This window comes from Crinia signifera, chromosome 1 (genome assembly GCF_055691185.1).
Source record: "Crinia signifera chromosome 1, ASM5569118v1, whole genome shotgun sequence".
Lineage (NCBI taxonomy): Eukaryota > Metazoa > Chordata > Amphibia > Anura > Myobatrachidae > Crinia > Crinia signifera.
In genome coordinates this window covers 9792285-9808138 of record NC_139217.1, presented here as the reverse complement: position 1 = coordinate 9808138, position 15854 = coordinate 9792285, and the positions used below count along the sequence as shown (strand labels likewise).

Genomic DNA, 15854 nt, shown 5'->3' with positions numbered 1-15854 from the left:
TATCCTAAATTGAACACTATGCAGCCGGCATTTCCTAACCCCCTCCTCCCCATCCGGTCAGAGCAGCGGTAGCGCAGCCGAGCACAGTCTCCCCCTCCTGTCACACCAGCGGCCCGCAGTGCCTGACCCCTGTCTCCCCCTCCTGTCAGACTAATTGCTACCTACTTCTCGTGCAGGGGCTTAGCCCCCTCCACCACCTGCCAAAAGCCCCCATCGGGATGCAGGCCTTTCCCCCGGCCCTGCAGCCACACCTCCACTTGTCCGGGGCACCGTTGAGCCCCACCAGTGCCACCACTTTTTGCTGCTGGACTATGGGGGCTGAATGGCTTCCAGCATGCAACCCATGGGAAAGAGCATGTTACCCCTGGCATCAAGCATCAAAACCCATAGCAATGAGCATGTAGGTAAGCTCCACATATGTGGGATAATATGTAATAACCATTACTGCGTGTGGTATTAAATGTAATTGGCATTCCAGTGTTTGGTAGAACGTGTAATGATCATTATGGCACGTGCAACTTTCCCTCTTATTATTTTATCGGGCTCCTAAATTTTCATCCTGGCTCCTAGATTTTAAATAAATTTGTCAAGCCCTGCCCTAACCCTAAATTATACAGTTTCATTAATAACCTTTTATGAGGCAAAGTGTCAAAAGCTTTAGCGTAATCAAGCAGTATTACATCAACAGATTTCCCGAAGTCAAGCTCCCTACTGACTTCCTCATAGAGGCTAATTAAATTAGTCTGACATGATGTATTTTTGCCAAACCCATACTGAGCCTTATTTATCACTTTCTTCTGTCCTAAGAAATTTTGTATACTATCTCTTATTATTCCTTCTAATATTTTCCCCACAATGGATGTATGCGCTAGTCCCTTGGTACCATCCCTGAGTTTATTGATTCCTTGAATATCAGGTATAACGGTAGTGCTATGACAGAACTCAATTCTTTTAGTATCCTAGGGTGTATTTTGCCCAGGCCAGGAGATTTGTTACTATTTAGGTTCTGTAATCTATTTATGACTATTTCCTAATTCAAACATACAGTTTGGGAGCAATCAAGAGCCGAGCATTTAATCTGTGGGAGATCTTCTGAAGATTTTCCCTCGTAAATACGGAAGCAAAAAATGCATTGAATAATTCATTTTTCTCTTTTCCTTCTATTACCAGGGTACCCTGCTTATTGTTTAGTGGGCCGATATTTTCCTTCCGTAACCGTTTCCCGTTTATATAACTGTAGAATTTTTGGGGGATTAGATTTGCTATCTGCGGCTATTTTACATTCAGTCTCTAATTTAGCCACCTTGATTGTATTTTAACATTTCTTATTACATTCTTTATATGCGGCAAATGATTTGGGTGTCCCATCTTGTTTTAACACTTTGAATGCCTCCTTTTTTAGCTATTTGACTTTGCTGTTAAGCCACATAGGTTTCCTTTTGACATTTTTTTTTTTTTTAAAGTTTGCCACCTTTCAGTAGTATCCATACCTCTAAATAATTCCGTCCAGTTTATATACTTTAAGGACTCCTCAAACTTACCAAAGTTTGTTTTTCTGAAAATTAAGGACCTAGTTGCTCCAATATAATTATCTTTGTTAAAATCTAAATAAAATGTGATCATATTGTGATCACTGTTCCCCAATGTCTCCCTTATGGTTATGTCCCGTTGTTGCTTAGCAAGAGATCCAGGATATAGTTATTTCTGGTTGGAATTTCATTAAATTGATACAAATAGTGGTCACTTAGGGCATCCAATATAACATTTCCCTTAGCGGTACTACTTGACCTACTGTATCTTTCCAATGTATTTCTGGGTAGTTACAGTCACCCATAATAATAATGTCCCCTAAGCTGGCCGCTTTTCCCACCTGTAGTAAGAGGTCTTTTTCCTCCTCCGTATTCATGTTGGGTGGTTTTTAACATGTTCCTATAAGTTTTTTAGCCCCTTTAATATTACCTGTGATTTCTACCCATACCGATTCTACCGACTCCATCGTGCTCTCATATATGTCTTCCCTTATGTATGTTTCTAAGGATGGTTTAACGTATAAACATACCCCCCTGTGGACCTAGTCTAGTTTTTAGGTTCTTGTAGGCTCAGATCTTGACTAATAACCTCTTCCTGAAAGGGACCATGGATGGAATTAATGACCAATGTGTTTTCTTGTATTTAGAAACCCCAAACAGGGTGTATGGTGATCATCTGCGGGAGCAGGTGGAAAAAAGACTTCTAGCCTTTGAGACTGAAGAGGCTTCTCGCAAAACAAAGCTTGTGATGAAGGAGACGCAGCTAGAGGTCAGTAAGTGTGCAGAAAGCTGGGTCGGACATGTAGCACCGTACCGCTGGAGTGGTTGGGAATGATGCACCGATTCCTCCCTGACAATGCCCACTGGAGGCAAACACTGGTTTAATGAGTCTGATCCAACAAGGACTCAGACTGCGGGATACGCGGGTAACCTGGAAACTACCAGAATGAGACATATTTACTTCTGTTTCAGAAATTAGATGAGACAGCAAAGATGAAGATAATGGAAAAGGGAAAAAGTTGGAAATGGAGCCAAATGAAGAAAAACCCACAGACGACGGTAACCTAAATATTCTCCCAATTCATGTCCTCAGTAAAATGCCCCAAGTGGAGTGTCCCAGAATCCTTTTCTCCCTCTGTCAGGGCTTAAATACGGTGGAGATACAGCAAAAGCCGAAGGAGTGTGAACAGACGAAAGAAGAAGAGCAGAGTAGATTACAGGAGATGGTAACGGAGGAGGACTGTGAGCCGTCGTCTGACAGTAGCAGAGATGAGGTGAGTCGGGCACTTGCCAGGCTGCCACCTACTGGCTGAATGTGTGAGGATATGGCGGTGTGACGCTGGTCTGCGGTGTGACGAATAGACTAATACGGAGAAAGTGAAGATTCTGTACCACGTGTTCTGTAAGCAGCTGGGATTCCTTTCAAAGGTTCATCTAGAACTTAGAAAAATTATTATAAAAGTGCATTAAAATAGTCCAGTAAAAAGTCCAGTTTTGAGAGAGGATATCTGGGTATTTGCAAAAAGTGTCTCTCCAAGCGGCCTGGGAGAATCGTCAGGAACGGACTGTACACTGCTTGTAAGATCTTCTCTCCGTGTGTCCGCAGCACTGGAGTTCCTGTACGCTAGCACCTGTGCGTTCCTTTCAGCTGTATTACACTACAAAGTGTTACCCCGTGACCTCCTTTTATTGTTGTAGACATCAGAGGGCTCACAGAGCACCGCAGCGCTGGTGCCCTTATTGTAGTGCACTTTTATGATGAGTAGACTGTTCATCCATTATGTTTTACACTGAAATGCTAATGCCAGGTGGCGCTCTAGAGCTGACGTATCTCATCTCTCCTCAGAAGGAAGAGCCAAGCCAGGAGAAGGCTGTGGACTGTGTCTTTCAGATCGGGTTACAGGAAGAACCGATTCCGTCCAAAAAGAGGAAGAAATCTGCCTCTGAAGAATCTCCGGTAACAGAACCCAATAAATATAAGTAACGTGAAGTGCGACAATGGGAGGGGAGGACGGCATAGAGACGGGTCACCGCTCAGTACATTATATAAGGGTCTTACATCTTATATAGATTCTGTACAGGCAGAACCAGAGGCTCCTGGGTTAGAAGCGTCACTATGTCCATGACAAGGGAATGTGCAATACGGAATAACCTTTTTCTATGACATGTCCCAGAATGCTTTTCTCTGTATATTAGGATTCAGGGTTGATGGCGGAAATATTGAGGGGACAGGAGAATAGAGATCGGCAGGAGACAGAAGAGGAGAGGAGATTACAGGAAATGGTAACAATGGAGGATGATGAGACGTCACCTGACAGAGATGAGGTGAGTCAGATGCTGACCAGTGCGCCACCTGCTGGCTGCATGTGTGAGAAGCTTTTGTGGGGGTTCCACTGTACTTGGGACTTGCCCTGTCACCCTGTGATATAAATGCCTCCCGTATAAATCACCACGGGTGAACACTTGTAGTGGAGCCAATATCCTGATAAGTCAGGATTTATTAACAATTAGTTAGAGGTCAATGTTTGAGGCTGAGCATGGAATAATTCAGTTATTGGATGTAGGGTGAACACTGTGCAGCATTAATGCAGCATTGTATCTCAGAAAGATACATTACTGGTTCTCCTGAGTTTTGTCAAGTAGCTGGTTACTATATGGTAGTGTCTAGATACCCTTCAGTTTTGACAATTTTCCCATCATGCTCTGGGTCCACATATACCTGGAGTGAAGCGTGTGAGCGTAGCGAGCCCGTGAGGGTACAATGCAGCTAAAATAAAACAGATTAACCTACACAGATAAAATAAAAAACGTTGTGAGGGCATCTTAACAACTTCCACCCTCACCGAACGTCACAAGCTGTAATCAAAACTGAAGGGGATCTAGTCTCTACCGTTACTGTATTGCTAACCATAAACTTTGGGCCCAGTCTTTTAAACATTTTTTTTTATTCTGTGCCACCGCTGACTCCCCCCCCCCCCCCCCCCCCCCCCCCCCCCCCCATCACTATTCCCCTGCCGCTATCCTTCACAGGGCTGCGCTACACTGATGCCTGCCAACAGCCTTCAGGTTCCATGGTTCCCACAGGGTGACATAGGGGTTGTAGGGAGGATCCAGAGGACCGTGGCACCAATCAGCGAAGCTTTTGAAGTTTCCCATATAACCCTGCCCCATGCTCAACTCCCCAGTTTTTGTTTGGTGCCAGCAAGAAGCTGGAGCACTGTCTTTTTCAGCAGGGATTACCTCAGATTCTGAGGTAACCCCATAAGAAGCTTTTTATTTTTACACTTAGTCGCATGATGTGGCTGGGCTGCCTGCGCTGTCAGTCATATTGATTATTATTATTATTATTATAATTTTATTTATAAGGCGCCACAAGTGTTTTGCAGCGCCGTACAAAGGAACAATACAGGGAAACAAAACTTGCCATAACATTGAATAAATAACAAAAATACAGTACAAATAAAGAGCACCACAGATCAATACACATTACAGCTTGGATATAAGTAGTGAGGACTCAATCAACATACAACTAGAGGCTTGAGGCCAATGATGGAGATGAGTATGAAGATGGTCACTGAGTGTTGGAGTAAAGGAGAGCTGTGAGTGAAATGTGAAGAGAAGTGGGCTTTGACAACAGGAGGGAAGAGGGCCCTACTCGGAGGAGCTTACAATCTAGTAGGAAGGGGAGACAGACAGATTACAAGAGGTGCAAGCGAGGGGGTGGTGGTTAGATAGCAGGATGTAAACAGGAAACAGGCAAGGGGTCGGAGAACCAGCTGGTTTATGCAGTGGAAGGGTACGCTTTGATGAATAGGTGAGTTTTCAGTGCCCGTTTGAAGCTTTGCAAGGTCGGGGAGAGTCTAATGGAGCGAGGGAGTGCATTCCACTGAAGGGGTGCAGCACGGGCAAAGTCCTGTACTCTAGCATGGGAAGCAGTGATCAGGGTGGAGGAGAGACGACAGTCGTCAGCTGACCGTAGAGGGCGGGAGGGTGTATAAATGGAGATGAGGTTAGAGATATATTGATGGTGGCGCGGTGGCCACTTCACCTGTGCCGGGGCCGGGACCCACAAACTGGGTCAGAGGGGTACTCGGCGGCGGAGAGACACAGCGCCTAGCACTGCCGGACATTCTCCCCCGGAGAGTATGGCCGGAGCACAGGAGCCGGTAATGCTCTCTCTGAGAGCGCAAACCGCTGCCATGCTGCGCACTGAGGGAGACAGCAGCTGGGGTGGACACTACTGCTTGCGGCAGGGCCTCCACTAGACCACCGGGTTTTGAGCGCAGGCTGGATCTGAGGAATCCATTTAAATTAAGGGCTCATTATATGGAGATCAGTATGTGTATGAACTGCTATGTTCCTCCTGCAATGCTTCCTATCCTGCGGAGGAGAGGAGTATATGGAGATCAGTATGTGTATGAGCTGCTATGTTCCTCCTGCAATGCTTCCTATCCTGCGGAGGAGAGGAGTATATGGAGATCAGTATGTGTATGAGCTGCTATGTTCCTCCTGTAGTGCTTCCGTATGTGTATGAGCTGCTATGTTCCTCCTGTAATGCTTCCTATCCTGCGGAGGAGAGGAGTATATGGTGATCAGTATGTGTATGAACTGCTATGTTCCTCCTGCAATGCTTCCTATCCTGCGGAGGAGAGGAGTATATGGAGATCAGTATGTGTATGAGCTGCTATGTTCCTCCTGTAGTGCTTCCTGTCCTGTGGAGGAGAGGAGTAAATGGAGATCAGTATGTGTATGAGCTGCTATGTTCCCCCTGCAATGCTTCCTATCCTGCGGAGGAGAGGAGTATATGGAGATCAGTATGTGTATGATCTGCTATGTTCCCCCTGCAATGCTTCCTATCCTGCGGAGGAGAGGAGTATATGGAGATCAGTATGTGTATGAGCTGCTATGTTTCTCCAGTAGTGCTTCCTATCCTGCGGAGGAGAGGAGTATATGGAGAGCAGTATGTGTATGAGCTGCTATGTTCCTCCTGTAATACTTCCTATCCTGCGGAGGAGAGGAGTATATGGAGAGCAGTATGTGTATGAGCTGCTATGTTCCTCCTGCAATGCTTCCTAACATGGGGAGGAGAGGGGTATTTGGAGATCAATATTTGTATGAACTGCTATGTTCCTCCTGCAATGCTTCCTATCCTGCGGAGGAGAGGAGTATATGGAGATCAGTATGTGTATGAGCTGCTATGTTCCTCCTGTAGTGCTTCCTATCCTGCGGAGGAGAGGAGTATATGGAGATCAGTATGTGTATGAGCTGCTATTTCCTCCTGTAATGCTTCTATCCTGCAGGGGAGAGGCGTATATGGAGATCAGTATGTGTATGAGCTGCTATGTTCCTCCTGTAGTGCTTCCTATCCTGCGGAGGAGAGGAGTATATGGAGATCAGTATGTGTATGAGCTGCTATGTTCCTCCTGTAGTGCTTCCTATCCTGCGGAGGAGAGGGGTATATGGAGATCAGTATGTGTATGAGCTGCTATGTTCCTCCTGTAATACTTCCTATCCTGTGGAGGAGATGGGTATATGGAGATCAGTATGTGTATGAGCTGCTGTGTTCCTCCTGCAGTGCTTCCTACCCAGCGGAGGAGAGGAGTATATGGAGATCAGTATTTGTATGAGCTGCTATGTTCCTCCTGTAGTACTTCCTATCCTGCGGAGGAGAGGAGTATACGGAGATCAGTATGTGTATGAGCTGTTATGTTCCTCCTATATTACTTCCTATCCTACGTAGGAGAGGAGTATATGGAGATCAGTATGTGTATGAGCTGTTATGTTCCTCCTGTAATGCTTCCTATCCTGCGTAGGAGAGCAGTATATGGAGATCAGTATGTGTATGAGCTGCTATGTTCCTCCTGTAGTGCTTCCTATCCTGCGGAGGAGAGGAGTATATGGAGATCAGTATGTGTATGAGCTGCTATGTTCCCCCTTCAATGCTTCCTATCCTGCGGAGGAGAGGAGTATATGGAGATCAGTATGTGTATGAGCTGCTATGTTTCTCCAGTAGTGCTTCCTATCCTGCGGAGGAGAGGAGTATATGGAGAGCAGTATGTGTATGAGCTGCTATGTTCCTCCTGTAATACTTCCTATCCTGCGGAGGAGAGGAGTATATGGAGAGCAGTATGTGTATGAGCTGCTATGTTCCTCCTGCAATGCTTCCTAACATGGGGAGGAGAGGGGTATTTGGAGATCAATATTTGTATGAACTGCTATGTTCCTCCTGCAATGCTTCCTATCCTGCGGAGGAGAGGAGTATATAGAGATCAGTATGTGTATGAGCTGCTATGTTCCTCCTGTAGTGCTTCCTATCCTGCGGAGGAGAGGAGTATATGGAGATCAGTATGTGTATGAGCTGCTATTTCCTCCTGTAATGCTTCTATCCTGCAGGGGAGAGGCGTATATGGAGATCAGTATGTGTATGAGCTGCTATGTTCCTCCTGTAGTGCTTCCTATCCTGCGGAGGAGAGGGGTATATGGAGATCAGTATGTGTATGAGCTGCTATGTTCCTCCTGTAATACTTCCTATCCTGTGGAGGAGAGAAGTATATGGAGATCAGAATGTGTATGAGCTGCTATGTTCCTCCTATATTACTTCCTATCCAGCGGAAGAGATGGGTATATGGAGATCAGTATGTGTATGAGCTGCTGTGTTCCTCCTGCAGTGCTTCCTACCCAGCGGAGGAGAGGAGTATATGGAGATCAGTATTTGTATGAGCTGCTATGTTCCTCCTGTAGTACTTCCTATCCTGCGGAGGAGAGGAGTATACGGAGATCAGTATGTGTATGAGCTGTTATGTTCCTCCTATATTACTTCCTATCCTGCGGAGGAGAGGAGTATATGGAGATCAGTATGTGTATGAGCTGCTATGTTCCTCCTATATTACTTCCTATCCTGCGGAGGAGAGGAGTATATGGAGATCAGTATGTGTATGAGCTGTTATGTTCCTCCTGTAATGCTTCCTATCCTGCGTAGGAGAGCAGTATATGGAGATCAGTATGTGTATGAGCTGCTATGTTCCTCCTGTAGTGCTTCCTATCCTGCGGAGGAGAGGAGTATATGGAGATCAGTATGTGTATGAGCTGCTATGTTCCTCCTGCAATGCTTCCTATACTGCGGAGGAGAGGAGTATATGGAGATCAGTATGTGTATGAGTTGCTATGTTCCTCCTGTATTGCTTCCTATCCTGCGGAGGAGAGGAGTATATGGAGAACAGTATGTGTATGAGCTGCTATGTTCCTCCTATATTGCTTCCTATCCTGCGGAGGAGAGGAGTATATGGCTCACAGTGGTTAGTGTATTGCATACAATTATTCAGCAGGACAATGATCGGAAACGCTGAACATATATTAATATCATAGACAAATCATAAGGGTTAATAAAGTGAAAGCGCCCGCCCACAGCTGGTATGGCCAGTGCATGCTTCGCAGGGATTTCATAGTCAGGGAATCTCCGGAGAAGGGCCTAGATGTGATAAACAAGGGGCAGCAGGGGGTCAGTATGTCTGCAGCACCGGAGTGGGTGAAAGGATGCATTGCCCCCTCCCTGGCCATGCCCGCTGGAGGCAAACACTGATGTAATGAGCCTGATCTATGGACGGCTTTGGCTGCAGACATGGGGGTAACATGAAACTACCAAGATGACAAATGTTTCTTTGTTTCAGGCCTCATCGAAGAAGACTTGGATACGGGAGAAAATAAAGTGTCTTGAACTGTTCAGTGAGAAACGCGAGAAGACTCTGCAGGCATTGGTAACAGAATACTCCAGCAGATTGCTCTATGATGAGTGCACGCAATACGGAATACCGTTTTCTGTATCATCCATTGGGGACGCTGGAAGGCAGGTTTACATTGGGTATAGATTGGCGATTGGGGGAGCCAGCACTTTATTATACGATGGCGCTCTCTGCTTAGCGTGCACTATGGCTTTGCCAATGTCAGGCAGATATGAAATCGAAATGTGATGTGGAGGCCCTGGCCTTACTAACCAGTCAGGTGATTCTCTTTTTGGGCCAGCATTAGATTGATGGATCTTGCAGGCTACAGGTGGTAAGTCCACGTTTATGACCTCCGCAGCTCCTCCTCCTCCTTGTTGAGTGGCTTATTTGAGTCCATCCTTTCGGTCCTTTTGGGCACTGTCCAGGTTTCAGGGGAAAGCCATGGGTGCTTCCACCTCTGCACCTAGAGGTTCCAGAGGCCATGGACTATCTTCAGGTTCAGCCTCCTGGTCAAAGACTATGATTTCCAAGTGGTTGGGGTCTCATCTGTTTCTGCATCAGTTGGTTCGTCTCTCACCTTGGGCAAGGATATCTCTGCTGTGGTGGGTGCGGTAGGATCATCTCCTGGTGGGTGGTTCCTTTGGCATGTGGGATTGGGTTCGTCTGCACGGTTGGGCAGCAGTGACCACAGATTATCAATTCCAGGGTCGCCAGTCTCACCAAGAATCTCTTTTGCCACCAAACATTCTCGAGCTTTGAGCAATATTCTGAGTGTTGGGTCAGATTTCTTATCTACTCCACGGTCACGCAGTTCAGGTCCAGTCGGCAAATGCCAACAAACAAGGCGGAACCCACAGCCGTGCGGTAATGAGGCAGGTGGTTCTCATCCTTCAAGAAAGGTATGTACTGGTAATTTCAGCGGTCTTTATCCCGGGAGTCAACAATGGGGAAGCAGAGTTTCTCAGTTGCCAGGATTTCTATCCAGGGGAATGGGCTCTGCATCCTCAGGTGTTTTTAGCAGTCTTGCCAGCATGAATCTCATGTTGTCCAAGCACAATGCGAAGCTTCCTATTTATGTCTCAAGTGTCTGACCCGGGTAAAACAAATACTTTTTTTACCTCTAAAGTGTCTCTCCTGACTCTCACTGTGCTCCAGGTCTGGATATACAGATTCCCCCACAGTCTATCCAGTGATCACCTGATGCTGCGGCTGTGCGGCATATCCCGCAGTCTCCCCAGTGATCACCTGATGCTGCACTGCAGCTGTGCGGCATAACCCGCAGTCTCCCCAGTGATCACCTGATGCTGCGGCTGTGCGGCATATCCCACAGTCTCCCCAGTGATCACCTGATGCTGCGGCTGTGCGGCATATCCCGCAGTCTCCCCAGTGATCACCTGAGGCTGCAGCTGTGCAGCATATCCCGCAGTCTCCCCAGTGATCACCTGATGCTGCACTGCAGCTGTGCGGCATAACCCGCAGTCTCCCCAGTGATCACCTGTTGCTGCAGCTGTGCGGCATATCCCGCAGTCTCCCCAGTGATCACCTGATGCTGCAGCTGTGCGGCATATCCCGCAGTTGTGCGGCATATCCCGCAGTCTCCCCAGTGATCACCTGATGCTGCAGCTGTGCGGCATATCCCGCAGTCTCCCCAGTGATCCCCTGATGCTGCTGCTGTGCGGGATATCCCGCAGTCTCCCCAGTGATCACCTGGTGCTGCAGCTGTGCGGCATATCCCGCAGTCTCCCCAGTGATCCCCTGATGCTGCTGCTGTGCGGGATATCCCGCAGTCTCCCCAGTGATCACCTGGTGCTGCGGCATATCCCGCAGTCTCCCCAATGATCACCTGGTGTTGCAGCTGTGCGGCATATCCCGCAGTCTCTCCAGTGATCACCTGGTGCTGCAGCTGTGCTGCATATCCCGCAGTCTCCCCAGTGATCATATGATGCTGCAGCTGTGCGGCATATCCCGCAGTCTCTCCAGTGATCACCTGGTGCTGCAGCTGTGCTGCATATCCCGCAGTCTCCCCAGTGATCACCTGATGCTGCAGCTGTGCGGCATATCCCGCAGTCTCTCCAGTGATCACCTGGTGCTGCAGCTGTGCTGCATATCCCGCAGTCTCCCCAGTGATCATATGATGCTGCAGCTGTGCGGCATATCCGCAGTCTCCCCAGTGATCATATGATGCTGCAGCATATCCCACAGTCTCCCCAGTGATCACCTGGTGCTGCAGCTGTGCGGCATATCCCGCATTCTCCCCAGTGATCATATGATGCTGCAGCATATCCCACAGTCTCCCCAGTGATCACCTGGTGCTGCAGCTGTGCGGCATATCCCGCAGTCTCCCCAGTGATCATATGATGCTGCAGCATATCCCACAGTCTCCCCAGTGATCACCTGGTGCTGCAGCTGTGCGGCATATCCGCAGTCTCCCCAGTGATCATATGATGCTGCAGCATATCCCGCAGTCTCCCCAGTGATCACCTGATGCTGCAGGATATCCTACAGTCTTGCCTAATGCTATTCCCCAGCTCACTGCATCTGTCCTCATTACTGCTTTTGTTATAAGTCTCAGTCATGCGGCAAACAAATGCACTTTCCCTCCACAGACAACATGGGTGCAGCCATGTTTGCCAGTATCACGTGGACTTTCCCAACCAATCCACTGCAGATTCCTCCTGCTACCTGCAGGTATAATAATACTCCTGCACTCTTTGCTTCAATTGTCAATCCTCCAGTTGGATGTTCCTGTCCCCCAGTATTACCAGCTCCAGCACAGCCTGACTTCTAGTAGTGCTACTACATGCACTCCTGCTGCTCCCAGGCAGCTTCCACTCCTGCTGCCCCCGGGCGGCCTCCACTCTTGCTGCTCCCGGGCGGCCTCCACTCTTGCTGCTCCCGGGCGGCCTCCACTCTTGCTGCTCCCGGGCGGCCTCCACTCTTGCTGCTCCCGGGCGGCCTCCACTCTTGCTGCTCCCGGGCGGCCTCCACTCTTGCTGCTCCCGGGCGGCCTCCACTCCTGCTGCTCCCGGGCGGCCTCCACTCCTGCTGCTCCCGGGCGGCCTCCACTCCTGCTGCTCCCGGGACGGCCTCCACTCCTGCTGCTCCCAGGCGGCCTCCACTACTGCTGCTCCTGGGTGGCCTCCACTCCTGCTGCTCCCGGGCGGTTACAGCTCCTGTCTACACTGCAGTGACTACCCAAACCTCTACTGGCTCACTATCGGTTCTCCATTGTTGTTTGCAACCTCTACACTTCATCTACTCCTGCTTCTCCCGGGCGGCCTCCACTCCTGCTGCTCCCGGGCGGCCTCCACTCCTGCTGCTCCCGGGCGGCCTCCACTCCTGCTGCTCCCGGGCGGCCTCCACTCCTGCTGCTCCCGGGCGGCCTCCACTCCTGCTGCTCCCGGGCGGCCTCCACTCCTGCTGCTCCCGGGCGGCCTCCACTCCTCCTGCTCCCGGGCGGTTACAGCTCCTGTCTACACTACAGTGACTACCCAAACCTCTACTGGCTCACTATCGGTTCTCCATTATTGTCTGCAACCTCTACACTTCATCTACTCCTGCTGCTCCCGGGCAGCTTGCACTCTTGCTGCTCCCGGGCGGCCTCCACTTCTGCTGCTCCCGGGCGGCCTCCACTCCTGCTGCTCCCGGGTGGCCTCCACTCCTGCTGCTCCCGGGCGGTTACAGCTCCTGTCTACTCTACAGTGACTACCCAAACCTCTACTGGCTCACTATCGGTTCTCCATTGTTGTCTGCAACCTCTACACTTCATCTACTCCTGCTGCTCCCGGGCAGCTTGCACTCCTGCTGCTCCCGGGCAGCTTGCACTCCTGCTGCTCCCGGGCAGCTTGCACTCCTGCTGCTCCCGGGCAGCTTGCACTCCTGCTGCTCCCGGGCAGCTTGCACTCCTGCTGCTCCCGGGCAGCTTGCTCTCCTGCTGCTCCCGGGGAGCTTGCACTCCTGCTGCTCCCGGGCAGCTTGCAATCCTGCTGCTCCCGGGCAGCTTGCACTCCTGCTGCTACCGGGCAGCTTGCACTCCTGCTGCTCCCGGGCAGCTTGCATTCCTGCTGCTCCCGGGCAGCTTGCACTCCTGTCTACACTACAGTGACTACCCAAAACTCTACTGGCTCACTACTGGTTCTCCATTGTTGTCTGCAACCTCTACACTTCATCTACTACTGCTGCTCATCTACCCGGTACCATTAAGCTTCCACCAGACACCTCTCAGAAAGACATCATCTATACAGCCACCATTGGTGTTCAATCATCGACCAACTGTTATCATCGGTGTTCTGTCCGGTGCCTGTGCCTGTGTAATGGTAATCTGGTGAACTTCTACTTCTTTCCTGCAGTCACTGACAATATCCAATCGATAGTTCGCATCGTAACATGCTAATGAACATTTCCTCTTCAAGTATTGTTGTCTCTAATATTCTATCTATGGTTCACATCGCATCATGGCAATGAACATTCATTTGTCCGTATCACCGTTCTAACATCGATACCACTGTCCTTCAAACATCCATTCTACTCATACATGTCAGTACTGCTACTACTATGTCTGAACTGCTACCATCGATGTTCTATCATCTATGCATCATCTCCACCACTGTTTATGGAGTCATATTGTGTTTGTGACTGTAATGTACCTGTGTGGAGAAATATACAGTATATACTCATTGAAAGTAATTCACGCCTTTGGGGCCCTCCTTCATGTGTTAGTGGATGGCTAAGCCTCAACCCTCAGGCTTGACATCAAGGACACTGGATCGTGGAACCATGGTGGTGGACAGTCTGACCACCCTTTGGCCTTTCCAGTTGATGTATCTTTTTGATCCGTTTCATCTCTTGCCTCGTCTACTAAAGAGGGTGATAGGAGAAGCAGCGGCGACCATACTCATAGCTTCAGACTGGCCTCACAGGTCGTGGTATGTCGATCTTCTGTCGCTCCTCTTTGACGACCCTTGGCCGCTACCTCTGAGACTGGGCCTGCTTCAGTGAGGCCTATATCACTTTCCAGACACATGGCGACTGCTTTTGACTACGTTGGCTGTTGAGAGAGCACTCCTCCGCAGGCAGGGCATCCCCTCAGTAATGACTCCTACTATGCTGAAAGCCCATAAGTCTGTACCTTCTAAGCATTACCATCAGATATGAAAATCGTATGTTGATTGGTGTGAACAAAAGCATTATCCAACATCATCTTCTTTTTAGTTGGCCTGATTTTTCTTCAGGTGGGACTGGATGCTGATTTACAACTTGGCTAGTTAAAGGTGCAGGTCTCTGCCCTTTCCATATTTTTTTTCAATGCAGGGTGCGTTGCTGACCCAGGTTCAGACATTGCTTCAGGGGGCTTTGCGTCTTCAACCGCAGTTCATTGCTCCTACAGGATTTTGAGATTATAATCTTGTTTTGAGATTCTTGCAATCCTGTCGGTCAATTGGAGTCCACAGATTTGAAGTTTTTGTTCTTGAAGACTGTTATGCTTTAGCCTTGGCTTCTGCTAGGAGAATCTTGGAGTTGAGAGCTCACTCCTGTAAACTGCTATGTACAGTACCTTGTTTTTCACAAGGACAAAGCGGAACTGTGTACATGTGGAAGTTTTTTGCCAAAGGTCGTTTCATCCTTCCATATAAATCAATATATTGTGGTACCGGTCCTTAAAGATGATTCTCCCAAGCGCTAGATCTTTGGATGTGGTCTGTGCTCCAAGGATTTATGTTCAGACTGCAGTTTTTCATAAGGCAGATTCATTGTTTGTTCTTTTTGACGCACAAAAGATTTATTGGCTAAATAGACTATAGCCCGTTGGATGCGGATGGTCATTACCCAGGTGTATGCTGCTGCTTTGCAGTCTTGTCCTTCCTCTGTTTCTGCTCATTCCACGCCTTCTGTAAGATCTTCTTGGGTGGCTTCCCGGGGGGTTTACGTTTTGCAGCTATGATGGACCTCTAGTTGGTCTTGCCGGTCTACATCTGTTCATTTGAATAAGTTTGATCCCTTTGCATCTTTAGAAGGGCAATTTGGTTGAGATGTTGTGCATGGAACACAGAGCTCTCCTGACCGGGATGGGAGCTTTGCGACGTCCCCTTTGGATGATGAAAAAACAGGATTTGGGTTCTTGCTGGTAAATCCCTTTCTCTGATTCCATAGGGGACGCTGGCCGCCCATCCTGCGCTATTTAGTTTATGTTTTTCTGCTGTAGTTTAAGTTTCATGACAGCTGTTGCAGCATCTTTGCCTTACTGTATGTTCTGTGTGTTTGTGTGGTTTTGTTTGGTCTGGATTCTATCCTCCTCTACAGTTGGCTTCACCGTCTCTGCTCGTGCAGTTTTGTACCTGGTGAAGGGAAGGGGTCTAGAGGGGGAGGAGCCTGCAACACATTACAAATTATCAAAGCTGGGGGGTGAGAGCTAAGGTATATGACTTTAAGGGAGAAGTAAAGATGGAAGAAAGCGCAGTTTAGAAAGATAAAAAAGCACTTGTAGGGGAAAAGAAGGTTAATAATGCTTACACTCCTTTTTTTTAAGAGTTTGATTAAAAAGTCCCGGGTAACGTGCTAACTCTGTCCCTACCTCTATTGAGACACTGCGGGCGGTGTGGGGAGC

At 48.7% G+C, this 15854-nt stretch overlaps 1 protein-coding gene and 1 non-coding gene across 3 annotated transcripts in view; both read left to right on the top strand.

Moving 5' to 3' along the window:
- The window catches only part of LOC146060786 (uncharacterized), a 96829-nt gene that overhangs the window by 70779 nt on the left and 10196 nt on the right, over positions 1 to 15854 (top strand). For both annotated transcript variants that reach the window (XM_083174417.1, XM_083174428.1), the window contains exons 10-15: positions 2177 to 2298; positions 2502 to 2588; positions 2672 to 2803; positions 3376 to 3486; positions 3726 to 3854; positions 9197 to 9283. In XM_083174417.1, coding sequence (XP_083030543.1) covers positions 2177 to 2298; positions 2502 to 2588; positions 2672 to 2803; positions 3376 to 3486; positions 3726 to 3854; positions 9197 to 9283 — 668 coding nt within the window. The remainder of the gene's footprint in view (positions 1 to 2176; positions 2299 to 2501; positions 2589 to 2671; positions 2804 to 3375; positions 3487 to 3725; positions 3855 to 9196; positions 9284 to 15854) is intronic.
- Positions 2356 to 2426, top strand: LOC146045563 (small nucleolar RNA SNORD57). Its single transcript, XR_014465472.1, has one exon. It is a non-coding gene; the product is annotated as a small nucleolar RNA SNORD57 (small nucleolar RNA).